Genomic DNA, 18,686 nt, shown 5'->3' with positions numbered 1-18,686 from the left:
TCCAAAATTTTATATATCAAAATCGTCCCTATAAGTAAACTAAACCTATAATTAATCTAATTTTTGTTGACTGTTAAATGGAAATTAAGTTGACCACTTTTGTAGTTTTATTCAACGAAAAGCACGGCAATCAGGCACGTATTATGTGTAATTGAATTAATTAACAAAACCTGAACCTAAATAAATACCTAATCATGTGTTCATTATGAACTAGTGGGTCTAACCTTTTTCGATAAAGCTAGCATATTCACTCCTTGGTCTATATATACTCTATACGAATCGTGTATAATACGATACACAAACGTATATATAGGAATCCTATTAAACGGAGAATTAGTTAGGGATATTCATCACCTATTCATCACTAGTACAGTATTACCTTTGAATATTGCCATATTTGGGCTAATCTTTGTCGGTGCTATACATTTGAATAGTTCCGTTACTTCGTTAAGTCGTATTCTTTACAAAATTATTGGACTCGTCAATACTAATCGCAACTTGTATTATTTTTTAACTTATTGGACCACAATACTACTAATCGCGAACAATTAGGACTGTGCATGACTCTCTTTTAATAAATGACCATATTGGGTCAAATCCTAAATATTTGGGCTTATGAAGTTCCGAGCCTATAATTGGCCTTCAAAATATGTATATGGCTATTTTATAATTAGTTCCCCGAGTATATTCACATATATGTAGCAGTTTCACTTCATACATTAAAGCCTGAATTGATATTATAAAAGTTGTACTGATATTAAATCTTACTTTATGTACTCAAGTAAGCATAAGATGTGAAGTTTGCTATCGATCTTCGAAGTACATCAAGTCCTGACCCAATAAATATTGCCTCTATGCTTTCGTCTCGAAGTTAATAAAAATGTAGAGTAATTTGCCAACTCCTAAACTTCTAATTTCTAGGTTCATTACTTATGGCGCAAGCAAGCAATGAACATAGCGAGTTTTCCACGGGGTTCCTAGGATACAATTAGCCATCGTTGTTGTGACCCCAAGTAAGTGATTAGCGGCTTCATTTGCAAATAAATAGTGTGGACTTTATTATTTTGTCCCCCCACGATATATATATAGATCCAATGTATGCGTCTAAACGTTTCCGTGCGTTGAGATTTATTTAATTTATAAAACAAGCACTACAACTTCTACTAATGTTTTAAAAAAAAAAAAAAAAACACTATAGCTTCCTCTTAAATTTGTACACATTTAATTATATTGAAATAGTTGAATCTTAACATTTTGTTTACTCAATAAAGCATCTTAACGAAACCAGAAAACGAGATTATAAAAAGAATTTTAATTACAAATTTGTTTATTCTCTCAATTATGTTACGTGTATGTACATGTGCATCTTTGATTATATAATAATTAATAAAGAGAAATTTCTTTAAATACCATAACAAATATTTTTTTTTCCAAAAATATTATATTTTTGTTTTTTTTTTCAAAAATAGCACAAAAGTTTTTTTTTCAAAATTATCACGAACACAAAAAATTGATTTTTATAGATATAGATTTTTTTTTTAGGTTTGGGTTGACACATTTAGTTTTAGGGTATAGTTTTTAGGGGTAGGGTTTAATATTTAGAATTTAGAAATTAGTTTTTAGTATTAGAACTTTATTTCAGTTATGTGGTATTTTTGGAAAAAAATTATATTTTAATGATATTTTTGGAAAAAAATTAAATTATTGTATTTTTAAAATAAAAATTTATTTTAGTGGTATTTATGACAATTACCCGTTAATAAACCAATTGATATAAATTAATCAAGAAAGAGTTGACCAAAGAGCATAAAGTCCATTAGCTCAGCAGTGAATGAACGAATGAATTACTTGAAAGTTTGTTGTGTGGCACATGGAGTTTCGTGGTCGGTCCATATAAGAAAACAATTTACATAATATGAAACATTTGTTTATTGATTCTACAATTTTCGTAACATTTCATACTCGTACTGAATTGTCCGATTCAGTTTCTAATATTTTTTTTGAAACATACTATATAGTTATACAATGACATATGAACCATCCATGGTTGTTATCAATAGTGAAATATGAGTTTACTTGTGTAAAATGAATCGTCTTAGTCCCTCACAAGGAACAAATATAGTTGTCATATACAACCATTTTTTAATTTAAAATCAAATAGGAGTGGTACATTTTAACTACCCCTGGGCTTTCAGTCAGACCCGAAAAAACCAACCCGAGTAAACCGAAACATTCGGTTTTTGGGACCGAGATAGAAGGATGAGGAGAACCGATCGAGAAAATTAATTTGCGGATTCGGTTTCGGGAAATTACGGTTTGGGGGTTCATTTCCGATCGGTTTTACTAAACCGAGGTATAAATGGTGTCTCATTAACCCTAATAATCACTTTCAGTCTTTCACCCTCGAGAAAAAACCTTCTAACCCTACGCAGCCGACTACGAAGGCGATTCTTCGAGAAACCCAAACTCCGTCTCAGTCACTCATCATCATCATTTCTTCTCTCGTTCTCTTAATCTCTTCTTCTGTTATTCTTCGTTGTCTTTTATAAGTAGATCTTTGTTGGAAAATTCCCGAAATCGAAAGATTTGGTGAACCCTAATCCCTAAATCGAGAAGGTAAACTCTTATTCCTTTCAATCTATGTTCTTATAATTGAAATCGTTTTAAATCCTTGGGTTTCTGTTAATTTCTAGTACCCTGATCTCGTTAATGTCAGATTTCCAAAAAAACCTAACCCTAATTTTTTCAAATCGATTTATTTTCCAAAATTTGGTATAGTTTCTTATAATTTCGTCTTCTGGGTTGTTAAATTTAGTCGTAATTGTTTTCATCTGAGATTTAAACACAAACTAGGGTTGCTTTAATCGATTGTTGTGACTTGTGAGTATAAATTTTTTGATGGTTTACTTGCTCGAACTTCTCTAATGCTAAGAGTCTGTGATGGTTTGCAGATGGATGCTCAAGACCCGAACGACCCTAATGTCGACTCTGCTGCTGGGACTGCTGAGGCTGGGAATAAAAGGAATACAACAGACTCTGCTCTACCACCTAAGCCAAAGAGGAAGTATCCTAAAAGGGCTGAGGTATGGCGACACTTCATTCAGAGGAATGAGGATGATAAGTATAGTTTCTATAAGTATTGTAGGACAGAAGTAGGGTGTGATACGGTTCTAGCAGGGACTAGTTCGATGAGGGGTCACATTCGTATATGCAAATTGTACAAGGATTTCAATGAGAGGGAGAGTCAGAAGGCATTAGGTACTGATAATCAAGGGAATATGAGGGTCATTAGGTATGATCCTCAACTGTTTAGGCAATTGGTTAATGAATTGGTTGTGGTGAATGAGTTGCCATTCTCTTTTGTTGAATCTGAAGGGTGGAAGCGGTTTTGTTTCAACATTCTGCCATTATATCAGACTTTCTCTAGAAAGACCTGTTCTAAGGACATTGCTGGGAGGTATCTGCAAGAGAAATCAGAGCTAAAACACTTGTTTAGTGTTGAGAAACAAAGAGTCTCTCTAACCACTGATATATGGGTTTCACAATCCACATCTGTCAACTACATGGTTGTGACTGGTCACTGGATTGATGAGAATTGGGTAATGCAGAAAAGGATACTTAGCTTCAAGATAGTGACGGATCACAAAGGAGAGACAATTGCAGGACAGCTGCTTAATTGCTTAGAGGATTGGGGGATTGAGAAAGTCTTCACAGTTACGGTTGATAATGCTAAGGGGAATGACAAAGGTCTGAAGGTTTTTAGAGAAGCGTTGATGCTGAAAGAAGTTGGAGCTTTAGTAAGCAATGGTGAATTCATGCATATGAGGTGTTGTGCTCACATTCTCAATCTAATTGTGGGAGATGGTCTGAAAATGGCAAATAACAGCATTGTTGCTATCCGGAATGCCATCAAATATGTGAGATCTTCTTTTACGAGATTGAAGTCCTTTCAATTGAGGTGAACACTTTAAGTCTTTCACCATTTGGTTCTAATTATATTACTTTGGATTGTTTGCTTCTGATTTGGCTTTAATCTTCTACAGGTGTGACACATGAAATGTGTGTAGAGGCAGCTTGCCTCTCGATGTGGTTACAAGGTGGAATTCAACATATCTTATGCTCACCGCAGCTTTGAAGTTAAGAGTAGCCTTTGAGAAGATGCTGAGTGAGGACAAGTTGTACGATGAATACTTCCTGGAAGATGATGAGAAGACTAAGCAGTCACGTGTTGGACCACCAATGTATTCTGATTGGGAAAAGGCTGCAAGGTTAGTGAAGTTTCTCAAGGTCTTTTACAAATGCACTTTGACATTCTCGGCTTCCACAACTGTGATCTCGACTGTTTCTTACAAGGAGATTGTAAACATTGAAAGAAATTTAATTACTAAGTGTGGAAACAGTGATGAGGAGGTTAGGAAGCATGCTCACATTATGAGAGATAAATTTGAGAAGTATTGGGATGGGTTAATAATTATGAATCCGCTAGTTATTGTTGGTAGTGTCTTTGATCCTAGGAATAAGATGCAGTTTGCTAGTCTATGCTTTGAACAACTTTATGGTAAGGATACAATCGAGTGTAGGAAGCTTACTAAATTAGTCACAAGTGTGATGAAAAAACTGTATGAGGAATACAGTTTCAGACTTAGCATACCTGTTGAGGTTGAGCAACCCGAAGCATCACAGGCAGCAAATACTATGGCTGCCTTATCTGATGATAATGATGATGATGGCTGTGAGGGGGTAGTAGTTGGCTGCAGTGAGTTGGATATCTACTTAACTGAGAAAACAAATGTTAGAGTGGAGACTGCTTTGGGTTTCCCTTATGATGTCCTCTCATGGTGGAAGTGTAACACCCAGAAATTCCTTATCTTGTCTGCTATGGCTAAGGATGTTCTAGCTATCCAAGTCTCATCTGTCGGTTCAGAATTAGTGTTTAGTACTAGTGACCGAGTATTGGATTCATATAGGAGTTCTTTAACTCCTTATATGGTTGAAGTATTGATGCTCACTCAGCAATGGCTAAGGTGATCACTTTAACTCTGAATGTGCTTCTGATTTGTATTTATATTGCATTGGTTTGTTTACTTCTGATTTCTCTTTGCTATCGTACATGTGCTCTTTTAAAGCAGAAGCTGATGTTGCTTCCATGACGCAGATGTTGGAGGATGTTGCATTCTTTGAATCCCTTGGTTAATATAAGTGTATAACCAATCTGTTTACTTATGAGTTATGACCATTGTTTTGCTTGTATAGATTCTCGGAATGCAAAAAATGATACTCAGTGACTCTTGCTTGGTATAAGTTATGTATTTCCATTTATATCTTCTAAATACTAGTTAGATTATTGAATGTTGGAACTTGGATTACTTATTGTGTTTCTCTGTTTTGATGTTTACAGGTAGTAGTATAATTAGGAAGTAGCTCTTTTGTACTTTTTGATGTGTAATAGCAGCGTTAACATAACTCGGGAATAGGAAAGTGGTAGCTGCTCTCTTTTGTGGTTTTTTGATGCGGATAAGCAGCATGCACAATGCAGCCTTGATATGGTATTGATTCAATAGCTTCTACCTCCTAAACAATGAGTTGGTATTGATTCAATTCTAATCAAACTGTTATTTAGGCTGAGGGCTTTTGGTCCATTCTTTTGTAAATCATGGTTGCATATGGGTCTATAATGATGTGATACATACACTTGTTAGGCTCAGTTTTTTTGGTTACTTCGGTGCATAATAAGCGAAGTAGTGTAGATTCGGTTTGAATTCGGAATGCAATATTTCTCAGAAAACCGATCCGATTAATCTGAGTCCCGAATACACCGAACCGAATAAATTATCGGTCCAATTCAACAAAATTTCTCAAAAACCGAATAAATAACAAACCGAACAAACCGATCCGATTTAGCCGAACAAACCGAATGTCTAGGGCTAATTTCAAGTGTCATATTGGGATATTATTTATAATTTCGGACAATATAGAATTAAAATTATAGTATATATCTCTTTTTCGAAAAAGAAGAAGATGAAAGTGACGACGAAGCGTAAAGTAGGCTACACGTACCTGATATGATGGTTATACACAAATAATTGTCTTTGGGTTTTGAATAGACTTCGTATATATGTTACCGACAGTGTTCTCCATGCTAATCACAAAATGATATTTTAGTGATAAATGAAAAATGTACGTAGAGGCTCACGTATAATCTCGTGTATAATTTGTTAACATAATAGTTTCGTCAAATATGCAAACTAGATAACTATTTTTAAAAGAATTTCCCAAAATAAACGAATTTGTAAGTCAATTGACAGATATATATATATATATATATATATATATATATATATATATATATATATAATCCAAGTCGTTTTATTTTGTCCCGTTTCTGGTTAAAGATCCAAATCTGAAAAATCTATAACAATTAATACAGTTCAAAAGTTCACAGGAAAGTAACGGTCCTATTATCTACCACTCATGAGTCATAAATCATGAATCATGAGGTTCACTTGATCTGGAAATCTACACTTTTATCAGCATTAATAAAGATATAAAGTTTTTTAAAAACAAATTAATTGCTTGCGATATGAATGTAATTAAGTTATCTTGTTACCGAATCAATCAATTATAGTAATAAAGATTGGTTTGGTTGTGTGCTGAATCCTTAACTAACAATTACTTGTTCCAACTGGATTAGGATATTATTTAATCTTGTATATCAAATGTATTTAGCCGGGAAGTAATTAGTGACTGTACTTCGTCTCCACGTTATAAATTATTAAATTGTTTTGGTTTAGTATAAGTAAACAATCAATATAATACTTTTTGTTTAAACGGACCAGACCAGGTTATCCGGGTTGTTGGTCAAAGGTAAACAAAGATGGTTTTGGTGTTGAGATGGACACATTAACCGCCGAACAGGGTAGTCTCAGCACGTAAATGGCTAATGTCATGAAGAACAATTTTAGTTTTATCATTTATTGTAATAAATCACGTATTTGTCAATAAATTCATGAATCTTTTCAGTCTTTGTTTGTCCTTTTTATTCGGTTTAGTTAAATGTTTTACGACACTTGTACCCTATATTTATTTATCAAGTTCAGCTATATAAGAAAAAGAAATGCATATAGGCCTCATATCTAATTCAACCGATGGCTGGTTGATTAGGATTTTGGTTTACGTTTGGTTTGCATTTTTTGTTTTCCATTTATCTTTAAAAAAAAAACATAATATCAACGTGCAATGAAAACAAATAGGTTTTGTTAACTTTAAAGTTTTATTAATTTGAGACTAAAACATAACTTTAGTAAATTTCGAATAATTAATACACAATTTGAAAATTTTATTCAAGTTAATATTAAAGTGTTATTAATTTGAGATAATAAAGCATAATTCAGTAAATCTCTGTTAATTAACATAGTTTACTGATTATGAAATCTAAATTACAAACAAATGAATATTATTAAAATAAATTTTTAATGAAAATTATGAGACTATACGTACTAGAATAGTAATTTTTGATATTCAGACTATATTAAATTAATTTAATGATTATTAATATTAAATAACCATAATTTACTGTTTATTAAAACTAATTTAATAAATGTAGTTATTAGTAAAATTTAAAATATTTAATGATTAAATTTGAGATTATACATACTAAGAATATTTAAATTTTGATATTGAGACTACAGTATGTTAAATATGAATAGATTATATTTTGATATAGTAATGATTAGCATTTAAAAAAAAAGATTTATCTACCAAAAAAAAGAAGATATTTTTCCATAGAAAAGTCGATTTCAAGATCAAAAGATTGAATAGAGATGGATATATAAATAAGGTCACAATAATAGGCTGTCGAGAAAACGAAAAAAAAAAAACATAAAAATTTCTATGATTAGGCATACAAATAATAAGAAGAATACACAAAATCTGTTTGTTGTTGGCTAAGGAGAAATCGAAGGAATAAGTCTTTTTTGTGAGAGCCCATCTCTCTCTCTCTCTCCGCTTTGGCCTTTGCTGCTTCTTCCTTCTTCTATTCATCTTCTTCATTCTTTGTAATTACTAAAATAGAGAGAGAGAGAGCCTAAAAGAGAGAGAGAGAGAAGAAGGAGAGGAGGGCTTAAAACAGCAGACGGTGGCGCACCGTAGCACCGCCCCCTCCTAACCTGCGCCTTTTTTCTTCTTCCGATATCAAGAGATTCCTAAATAATTTTGATTCCTCTCCTCCTCTCTCAGGTCGCTTCGATCCCACGGCATATAGTTTTCGATCCCCCCCCCCCCACCCCACCCCAGGAATAATAATAATAATCGGATTCCTACGCTTGTCTTCTTCAGATGCATTCATCTACAAAACTCTGGCGGACATCAAAGGAACCCTAGCTTTTCTCCGGTCTTCCATCGCCTCTTTCGCCGCCCATCGGTGGTTTGATTTCAAATCCAAGAAGAAGAAGAAACGTAATATTAATATTAATATTAATCTCCTCCTCAGGAAGATGCTTTGGATTATGAGATTCTCCGGTTTATTCTCCGCCGCTTTGGTCATCATCGTCCTCTCTCCTTCTCTCCAATCTTTTCCACCAGCTGAAGCCATCAGATCCTCTCATCTCGACGCCTACCTCCGCTTCCCAACCTCCGATCCACAGCCCCATAGGTTCTCCTTCAGAAAAGCTCCCGTCTTCCGCAATGCCGCCGATTGCCCCGCCGCCGACATCGATTCCGGCGTCTGTAACCCTTCCTTGGTCCACGTCGCCATTACTCTCGATTTCGAGTACCTCCGTGGCTCGGTCGCCGCCGTGCACTCGATCCTGAAGCACTCTTCGTGTCCCGAGAGCGTCTTCTTCCATTTCCTCGTCTCCGAGACCGGCCTTGAGTCCTTGATCCGCTCGACCTTCCCCGAGCTGAGGTTCAAGGTTTACTACTTCGATCCCGAGATCGTACGGACCCTGATCTCGACCTCCGTCAGGCAAGCCCTCGAGCAGCCGTTGAATTACGCCAGAAACTACCTGGCTGGTCTCCTCGAGCCCTGCGTGCGCCGCGTGATCTATCTAGACTCCGATCTAGTCGTCGTCGATGACATAGCTAAGCTGTGGAAGACGAAGCTGGGATCGAAGACCATCGGAGCTCCGGAGTACTGCCACGCCAACTTCACGAAGTATTTCACGGCGGCGTTCTGGTCGGACGAGCGGTTCTCGGGAGCGTTCGCGGGGAGAAAACCGTGCTACTTCAACACGGGGGTGATGGTGATGGATCTAGAGAGATGGAGGCGCGTGGGGTACACGGAGGTGATTGAGAAGTGGATGGAGATCCAGAAGAAGAGTGATAGGAGGATATACGAGCTGGGGTCACTGCCACCGTTCTTGCTTGTATTCGCCGGAGAGGTGGCTCCGATAGAGCATCGGTGGAACCAGCACGGGCTAGGTGGAGATAACGTGAGAGGAAGCTGCAGAGATCTACATCCAGGTCCGGTTAGCTTGCTTCATTGGTCCGGTAGTGGTAAACCGTGGTTCCGGTTAGATTCCAGACGGCCTTGTCCACTTGATACTCTTTGGGCACCTTATGATTTGTATGGACACCACAACTCACGCTGATGATCTCTGTTTTTACATATTATATAGTCTCTCTCTCTCTCTCTCAGTCTCAGCTGGTAAATTCTCTCCTTCATTCACTGAAAACAAAATTAAATTCTTTCTTCTTTCTCTCCATTTTTTTTCTTTCTCTTATGATTTTTACAGACTTTTGGAATTTGTTTCTTCGTCCTCCTCTGTATTCTATTCGATTGTTCTGTGCATTGAAATAAAAAAAAATGAAAAAAATAAAAAAAGAAGAAGAAGAAGAAGATAGGAGATACTGAATTCAGATTTGTTGTACAGACTTTTTTACCATATGTTTTTTATATATATGATTCTGTCATTTTTTTTTCCCTAAATGGTTTTAACTGTCTCCCATATATATAGTTTTTATCGTTTGATCCAAATTAACACAAGTTGATTGAAAAGATTTCACCGACACTCTCTAGCTAGTTGTTTCCTCTTCTTGGTCTACAATAATGTTTTTTTCTTTCGGGAGATGCTTTTCAAATTGGAATAAGATTTGTTTCAAAGTCGGAATATGATGGAAAACATGGCAAAAGCCAAAGTGCCAGAAGAAGGACACGACTCTTCCAAGAGTATGTCGTAGTTTAAAAAAATAAAACATGGTGTCGGTCTCTTTGCTTACTTCACCTTTTTTTGTTTCTTTTTAGTGCTTCGACTCTTCTTCTTATTTCATTAGTGGAAGGGACTGATTATAATAAGCTTTTGAAATTGATATAGTATGCGATCACACTTTGATTGTTTGATTGTCCTCCTCTGGTTGGTTCTTAACCAAAAAGTAACGCACTTTGCTTTTCAATCAGATTAAATTAACTTAAACCACCATATGTATTTTTGTGCTGACATTTGTTGTTGTTGTTACAACATAGTTGGATGGATCTCTATTTGAATGATTCATTGGTTTCAGTATTCGTTTTCTCTTTTCCGAAGCATAGGCAAGTAGTATTATTTTAAATTGAATAGTTTCTAGCTAGTATTAGCAAAGGTGGCAGCTCCTCTTTGTTTTGAGAGGGAAGAAAATGAAAAGAAGAAAAAGTTCTGGTTAGATTATCCTTTTAGTTGCGTATGTGATACGGAAGGACTCGGTTTGATTTTTGGAATCATCCATTCCATTCCATAACGATAAGGTGGTGATCAAATATCATCATACTAATCGTAAAAAAAAAAAAAAAAAAAAAATGGGGGCAAATTTTATGATATTTCTTTTTTGACAAATAGAGTATTCGAGGGTGATGTGGAATTGAGTACTTTTTAATTAAAAACAACAATGAATTAACGCTTGTTAATTTTTTTTTTATTATTATTATTGTTGTTGGCTTTTTTGGCTCACACAACACAAAAGTGTGTGTACCTCCTGGCATCCCACGTGGCCAAGTTGCTGTAACCTTCTCCTGGAATCAGCTGGTTCCATGTGCTCCGTGTCACTCTCCCAGGCTGTCTCTCTCTCTTTCTCTCTTGTGTTTTTGACTCTCTCCTTCCAATATCCCCATCGTTAATTTCTTTTTGCGGTCATTGCATTGGTTCTTAATTGGAATCGTCGTTAACACTCACTCTTCATAATCTATGTATCAGAATTTTGGGAAAATTTGGTCGGCTAATGAAGCTTAATGCAGAAATAGATAAACACTGCATGGTGATTTTTTTTTCTTGTATAAGCAAGATCGAGAATGACCTACACAATACTTGTTGGTTCGTTTATTATATTTTGGCCTTTTAACAATTAATTAATCGTAAAAATTTGTGTTAATCCCAAATAAGACATACCCCACTAGGCCATAGTATTTATCCTTATCCGGTTATCCCACACAGAAAAATCTCGCAAGGCCCATCGCAAAGTTAATCGACTAAATTACAGTGTATCTTTAACTGAAATTTTCAAAGTAAACTACTTAAATTTTCATTATGATCACGGTTCACAAGTTAACAACACAAATCCAGAGCCTACATACTAAAATGAAATCGCAATGTACAGAGGTAAATTTTGTTTCTTGTCAATAGATATACAGTCTAGCTAGAATCTAGATACATAGTTGATGGAAAGAGAGCAATATCAAACGTCGTGATTGGGATTTTGTAAGTATATATATCGTTTTGACTATTAAAAAAAAAACCTTTTGAAAAACTCTGAGCGTCCGAACACAAAAGCAAGTAATTCGAAAACAGTGAGTACTATCAACGAATGTTGCCATTGACATTGCCCAATCATCAAATCAACTATAATATATATACGCGAGTGATTAAATTATATAGATCACTCAAATATTAAACCATAGGTTCGACCAAAGCAAAAAGAAAACAAAAACAGTATTGCATGCTTCAAACGCAAATCGCAACGAGGTATTGCAATTCACATTTGTAGGATATAATAAAAGATCCCCTACGTACGTGCAAGACCAAAAAAAATCAGTGGGTAGATATAGAAAATGCTACGATCACCTAAGACAAGAGAATTCAATTTCGACCAGTTTGATCGAAATTGTTGTTGAATCCAGCAAGTGGGAACTGATCACGAGTGTTGTTCAATCCAGAAGGTGGGAACTGGTCACGAGTGTTGTTGTTCATTCCAGCAAGTGGGAACTGATCACGATTGTTGTTGTTCAATCCAGAAGGTGGGAACTGATCACGATTGTTGTTGTTCAATCCAGCAGGTGGGAACTGATCATGATTGCTGTTCATTCCAGCAGGTGGGAACTGATGATCACGATTGTTGTTTAATCCAAAAGGTGGGAACTGATCAGGATTGTTGTTGTTATTGAATTCTGCTGGTGGGAAATAATCGTCGTGATCAAAATTAGGGAAACTTGAGCTATAGATGAGCGTATCTGAATTTTCCATGGCTGACGACACGTGTCCAGATTCTTGCTTGGTTAGCATGGAGGGCAAATTAAGACAAGGATATTGGTACTGCTGTTGTTGCAGAGGCTGCTGGAATTGGTCAATATAAGTCACATGGTTGGCCATGAAGTAGGTGTTCTTGTTGTTCATCGGCAGGTTGTAACCGTTTGATAAACACTGGATCGGTGGTGCGGCTTGATCGGTCGTGAAATATGATGTTCTAGGCATAGCAGCTGCTTGAATATCGTTCATGAAATAGGGCGCTCTAGTCGAGCTTAGAGGCGGATTAGAAGCTGCGAAATCAGGGGGATCTTGCCCAGTGTTACACCAGTCAAAATGATCTTCTTGGGTTTCCTGCGGAGTGCTGGTCTTTTTGTTGGAACTTTGACGATACTTCTGCCATCGCAATAGCTGTAAATTGTTAGCCCTGACTAATGGTTTCTTGTCCCGGAAGAAACAAAAAAACAACCAAAGTATAATTGATAAAAAGAAAGACAAATTCGATATAGATATTGATTACCTGAAGATGACTTGCTACGTTGTTTCTAGTGAGCCCCTGGACATTCATATCTTCTTGCATGCATTTGAGAATCTGCTTCGGATAAGCCTCTGCCAAATGCAATAAGTAAGATTATCATCAAGAAACTTATTATCTACGCAAATAGATTATATATAGTGTGATTAATTTAATTACTCTCAATGCTGCCGATCTTTTCGACAGCTGCTTCAAATTTTTGGTGAAGTTCAGCACTCCACTTCATCCGAGGTTTCATGGCGGAAGACACGTCTTCTTTTTGATCGCAAGTGTTCTTGGAGCCTTCTCCGTGGCTCTGATGTAGATTGTCTTGCCCTAATAAACCCTCGTATTCGTCCGAATCTGATTCAACCGTACATGATTCACCCGGTTTATCTAAACCAGATTTTGATATGCTCTTGCGATAAACATGTTGCCATACAACTGCAACGACCTCTTTGCTCACCGGCTCCACGAGAAAGTCACACGCGCCGTTCTTGGTCGATGCCATAACAGTTTCCTTCTTGTGGTCATGAGACATGACTGAACACGAATAATTCACATATGGAAGATTAGAGATTTCCTTATTATATACGCGCGCTATATATATCGAGAAAGACAGTGGGTATAAATTGTATATACTTACTTACTACGGGTAAATCCATCTCTTTACCAATGGTATTGAGAGCGTCGAGTCCATTGATATCGGGCATATGGAAATCCCAAATTACCAGATCGATCTCATGCTTACTCTTCATCAAGAAAGCCATGGCCTCTTCTCCGTTGTCATATTTCGTTACTGAAACACAAAATTAAACACAATCGTACGTAAACCGTTATATATGTAATACCCTCAATTACACAAACAAAAATTTAAAGTAAAACCCTAATCCCTTGATTAAAAACCCTAATTCGTCAAAGAAACGACATAAAAAGAAACCCTAAAGTTAAATCAAAGAACTAGATACCTTGATAGGAGTACTGTGCCATGAGATTCGTCATGAGGAGTAAAGAATTGGAATCTGCATCGACCAAAAGAACCCTAATACTCGTCGTCGGGAACTCTTCGTCGTCATCGTTGATAGGAGATTCAATTTCATCATCACAAGCTAAAACCTCTTTTCGCAAGTTGCGAGAGTTCTCATCGAGTATGTTAGCTGAAACTGACATCGAAGATAACAATTCTAAACTATGAATGCTTGAAGCGCAAGAAAAAAGAGAAAGAAATTGAATTAAAGAAGGATGAGAGAGAGAAGAGTTTTAAGAGCGTGCGAAAAAACTAGGTATGTATATAGTTCACGTACGAAAAGTTGAATATTGGAAAGCATATATTCTGCTATTAATTTTAGCTTAAAGACTTCCTTTTTTTCAGTAATTATCCATAAATTTTTTTTGTTAAAAAGAATTGCAAAAAGAAGTGTGGAGGGCAATAACATTTTTTATCTTTGTAAAACAAATTAATAATAAAAAAAATTAAAGAAACGAGAGAGTGTACTGTTAGCGTTCCTCTCTTTAATTAGCTCGTTTCGTTTATCATTTTAACCGTTTAAGTCGTTACTTGAACTTGGTAGGCTATGCATGTCATTATTAGGTCCATTAAAATTCACCCAGCCCATTTGGTTCGTAACTAAACCTATTATTTGGTTGGTCAGACTCGTTCATGGTTTGACTTCTTTGACTGAAAAAATTGTACCGTATACGTACGTACTTCAAGAAAATATACTTGAAGAAATTTATTAGTAAAGTATCGAATTCAACACGCACATTCAATTGATATTCCTATATTTGAAGACTGAACCTAGTAATTAGTAATGTTGCTTTTCCTGATCATATAGTTTTGAATTTTGATTGATTATATATAAGTATGATCAGACGTCTCAAATCCAAGAATGAACACACGGTCTGCTCTTTGTTTGATCTGATGAGTCTGTCTCTCTCTAGGATCTAGCTAATAGTATGTAGTTTTAAGAAAAATTTAGTCTTAATTTATTTCTCTTTAAGAATTTTTCTTCTCCTCTATATATTAGTAGAAATTTTGTAATGTTACTAGTTATTTATCTTTTCCCTTTGGATGTACTTTGAGAAATTAAGAAAAATTCTAGCTAAGCTTTCTTTCTTTGTTACAAATTTATTATTCACACCAAAAACCTCCACATAATAAATTGATGTTTGGCATTATCACACATGTTAAAAAAAGTTTAGTTTTTATTTATAAATGAATTTATAATTACTTTTTGGTAGATAGAGAAAATATGAATCATTAAATAAATGATATGTTTGAAAAAACATAAAGTAAAAATGAGATTTTAGTTTTTAATCTACAAAATTAATCTTTTAGGAACACAAAAAAATCATATAACATCAATCTATTAGGGACATAGTAGCATTCTTCACTAAAAATATTAATTGAATATATGGATGTGGAAAAACAGTCAATTCCTCCACTAACTTAATTGTTTTAAATATGTCTAAAACTACATAAACTTAAATAAAATTTGAATTTTCAACTTGTGGAATCTAAATCTGGCAAGTCTACTCTCTCCCCACCGGTTTACGCTAAGCCAATCCCACCTCCGGTTTTCTTGTCATTTGTTGTGTTTAATGCTTATCTCTACATCATCTACTCCTACATGACGGCAAACAACTCTCTTACCGAGGCCACCACATTGTGACCGGGCTTGGTTTGACGTTTAATCTGATATTTTGTGGTTGGATGATTCTCAATGAGGTGAAAATTCGCTTTTTTGTTCTCTCTGTGCCTTCGTTCAAAGTTCAATCCGGGCCGTCGTAACAATTTCAATGCACCGATGACGATACGTGTCAATAGACTATTGGCGGTGAAAGGTAAGGAAGCTAGTCTGTGCACTCATTACTTCATGCTCGTAGGCTCATTAATATTATTTACACCCTGTGTAATTTACACGCTACTAAATCTTCCTTTTGCTATTTATTTTTTATTATTTTCTCTTTTGTAATAACAATTACTCCATTTGTAAAACTTATTCCCCATTCATATGTAATATAAATGTATATATGCGCGTGAAGTGATTTTAGTGCAGTAGTAAGAGATAAGTTCATTTGTAGAAAGGACTATCACACCCAGGATCGAATCCCGGTTCTTACGAATATAGGAATTTGACTTATGGACCGGCTAGTTGTGACTTAATGATAATAAAAAAAAATGTGTAATATGCGCGTTATAAATAATCCAAATTCTACACACGTATAAACGTACGTACGTAGTATGTACCCTATTATATAGGGGATAAAAGACCAGATATTAAAACAACAATTTATTTTACATTTTCCACCTCTTCATGGTGAGTCATGATGCCATTATGTTTCTCATGCCGTTTGCAGGAGTTTTCAGAAATCAGGATTGCAAAAAAAATAATTTAATTATTGTAAACTAGAAAATCGAATGAAGGAATTCTCTTGTTATTATTCATTGATCAAACTCGAGGTTATATATATAGTTAAGGGCAAAGCCCAATTACATTAGGAATACTAAACCGACCTAGATAAAAGGATAAGGCCGATAGACCTTATGGCTTTGGACGGACACAGGCCATGTACGGGCCGTGTATGGGTCTGGTTATAGAGTCCATCCGTAAAGTGGTTTATAACACTCCCCTTGGATGACATAACCATGCCGATGCTAAGGGATCGTTGCAATATGCTAGAGGGTGCTGCCTCATTAAAACCTTACCAAGAAAACTCAATGAGACAAAACCACGGTGAAGGAAAAAGAGTACAACACGCATTGCTCCCCTTGTTCCAAGCATCACTCTAAGTCCTTAAGCCTCCGCAATCCAATCTGGTGCATGAGCTTCTTGAACGTTGTTGTCGGTAATGCCTTAGTGAAGAGATCGGCTGAGTTGTCGCATGATTGCACTTGCACCACTTGAACTTCTCCGGCCTTTTGTAGTTCGTGTGTGAAAAAGAACTTCGGTAAGATATGCTTCGTCCGATCTCCCTTGATGTAACCTTCCTTGAGCTGTGCGATACAGGCCGTATTGTCTTCATAGATTACGGTTAGTTCCTTGTCCTCGACCATACCGCAATTCGCCCTGATGTGTTGAGTCGTCGACCTCAACCATACACTTTCTCGTCCGGCTTCATGAATTGCTAGGATTTCCGCATGGTTAGACGAAGTGGCCACAATACTTTGCTTCATAGAACGCCACAAGATCGCCGTACCACCGTGTGTAAATACGTAACCTGTTTGAGACTTACCATTATGTGGATCGGATAGATAACCTGCATCAGCAAAACCAACTAAACCTTTTTTGTTATAGTTAGTATAATATAAACCAGAATCTACCGTCCCTTGTAGGTAACGCAACACATGTTTAATACCGTTCCAGTGCCTTTTAGTCGGACAAGAACTAAATCTTGCTAGGAGGTTCACGAAAAAACATATGTCCGGTCTAGTGTGGCTAGCCAAGAACATTAACGCTCCTATAGCACTGAGGTATGGCACTTCAGGTCCGAGAACTTCTTCATCGGCCTTCTTTGGACCAAATAGATCTTTATCCAAGTCTAAGCTTCTAACAACTATTGACTGGTCAATGGGTGAGCTTGGTCCATTTTAAACCTCTTGAGTACTTTTTCTGTATATGCCTTTTAATGCACAAGGATTCCATTACCAATGTACTCAAGCTGTAATCCCAAACATAATTTTGTCTTGCCTAGGTCTTTCATTTCAAATTCTTTCTTTAGATATTCGACTGTTTGGGTGATTTCCCCAGAGGTCCCAAGGATGTTTAAATCATCCACATAAACTGCTATAATTACAAACCCTTTGTTTGCAAACTTCTTTATAAATATACATGGACTGATTGGGTCATTCTTATAGCCTTCTTTAGCTAAATATTCACTTAACCGGTTATACCACATTCGACCACTCTGTTTCACTCTATAAAGGGATTTGTTCAGCCTAATGCAGTACTGTTCTCGAGAACCACTCTTATCTTTGAGCTCAAAACCCTCTGGTAATCTCATATATATTTCATTATCTAGTGGACCATATAAGTATGCGGTTACAACATCCATTAACCGCAAATCCAGTTTTTCTCTTATAGCCAGATTTATTAAGTACCTAAATGTTGTTGCATCCATCACAGGGGAGTATGTCTCCTCATAGTCCATTCCTGGTCTTTGAGAGAATCCTTGTGCTACAAGCCGTGCTTTGTATCTCACGATTTCATTTTTCTCATTTCTCTTCCTTACAAAAACCCACTTATGTCCAACTGGCTTTATTTCAGGTGTTGTCCTTAAGATCGGACCAAACACACTTCTCTTCTTTAAAGAGTTTAACTCCACGTTAATGGCTTCTTTCCACTTTAGCCAATCTTTACTTTGAGTGCACTCTAATATAGACGTGGGTTCATGATCCTCATTTATCTCAAGTGCTACCTTGTATGCAAATATTTCATCGATGTCGACATCTTTACGGTTCCATTGAATTCCAGACATGATATAATTTATTGAGATCTCATTATTATCAACACCTTCAGGATCTTGAGGTTCAGCGTCCCAAACCTCATTTGGTACCTTAGGCTTTGCCGCGGCTATGTCTGTATTTTCTGTAATTCCCTTAATCTCGGTCTGTTTTGCACCTTTAGACTTCCGAGGGTTCTTATCTTTGGAACCTAATGGTCTACCTTGTTTCAAACGTGGCTTAGACTCTGTAGCAACTTGATTATTGTGTTCCTTCTGAACATCAATACGTATTGGTGCATTAC

At 36.1% G+C, this 18,686-nt stretch overlaps 3 protein-coding genes across 3 annotated transcripts; 2 read left to right on the top strand and 1 right to left on the bottom strand.

The window, feature by feature from the left end:
- Window positions 1-2,924: 2,924 nt before the first annotated feature.
- On the top strand, window positions 2,925-5,028 carry LOC104753177 (zinc finger BED domain-containing protein RICESLEEPER 2-like). Its single transcript, XM_010475467.2, has 2 exons — window positions 2,925-3,958; window positions 4,068-5,028. Exons 1-2 carry the CDS (start codon window positions 2,925-2,927, stop codon window positions 5,026-5,028), a joined length of 1,995 nt encoding a protein of 664 aa, XP_010473769.2.
- Window positions 5,029-7,755: 2,727 nt separating this feature from the next.
- On the top strand, window positions 7,756-9,925 carry LOC104749057 (putative galacturonosyltransferase-like 7). Its single transcript, XM_010470630.3, has one exon. It carries the CDS (start codon window positions 8,493-8,495, stop codon window positions 9,585-9,587), a length of 1,095 nt encoding a protein of 364 aa, XP_010468932.2. The 5' UTR covers window positions 7,756-8,492; the 3' UTR covers window positions 9,588-9,925.
- A 1,990-nt stretch (window positions 9,926-11,915) lies between these two features.
- Window positions 11,916-14,109, bottom strand: LOC104753176 (putative two-component response regulator ARR20). Its single transcript, XM_010475464.3, has 5 exons — window positions 13,908-14,109; window positions 13,586-13,738; window positions 13,120-13,482; window positions 12,946-13,034; window positions 11,916-12,821 (listed from the first exon to the last, which is right to left on the bottom strand). Exons 1-5 carry the CDS (start codon window positions 14,107-14,109, stop codon window positions 12,042-12,044), a joined length of 1,587 nt encoding a protein of 528 aa, XP_010473766.2. The 3' UTR covers window positions 11,916-12,041.
- Window positions 14,110-18,686: the final 4,577 nt, after the last annotated feature.

This window comes from Camelina sativa, chromosome 16 (assembly GCF_030686135.1).
Source record: "Camelina sativa cultivar CO46 ecotype springtype chromosome 16, ASM3068613v1".
NCBI lineage: Eukaryota > Viridiplantae > Streptophyta > Magnoliopsida > Brassicales > Brassicaceae > Camelina > Camelina sativa.
The sequence above is the reverse complement of the archived record's forward strand: the minus strand, read 5'-3'. Positions and strand labels throughout refer to the sequence as shown.

What these genes read in the sequence shown, in the direction of transcription:
- LOC104753177 (XM_010475467.2), top strand. Translation starts at nt 2,925, where the DNA reads ATGCTAAGAGTCTGTGATGGTTTGCAGATGGATGCTCAAGACCCGAAC. An exon ending in TTGAAGTCCTTTCAATTGAG is followed by an intron (nt 3,959 to 4,067) that starts GTGAACACTTTA and finishes AAATGTGTGTAG; the next exon opens with AGGCAGCTTGCCTCTCGATG.
- LOC104749057 (XM_010470630.3), top strand. Translation starts at nt 8,493, where the DNA reads ATGCTTTGGATTATGAGATTCTCCGGTTTATTCTCCGCCGCTTTGGTC.
- LOC104753176 (XM_010475464.3), bottom strand. Translation starts at nt 14,109, where the DNA reads ATGTCAGTTTCAGCTAACATACTCGATGAGAACTCTCGCAACTTGCGA. An exon ending in AAAGATCGGCAGCATTGAGA is followed by an intron (nt 13,035 to 13,119) that starts GTAATTAAATTA and finishes TGCATTTGGCAG; the next exon opens with AGGCTTATCCGAAGCAGATT. An exon ending in ACGTAGCAAGTCATCTTCAG is followed by an intron (nt 12,822 to 12,945) that starts GTAATCAATATC and finishes TTGCGATGGCAG; the next exon opens with AAGTATCGTCAAAGTTCCAA.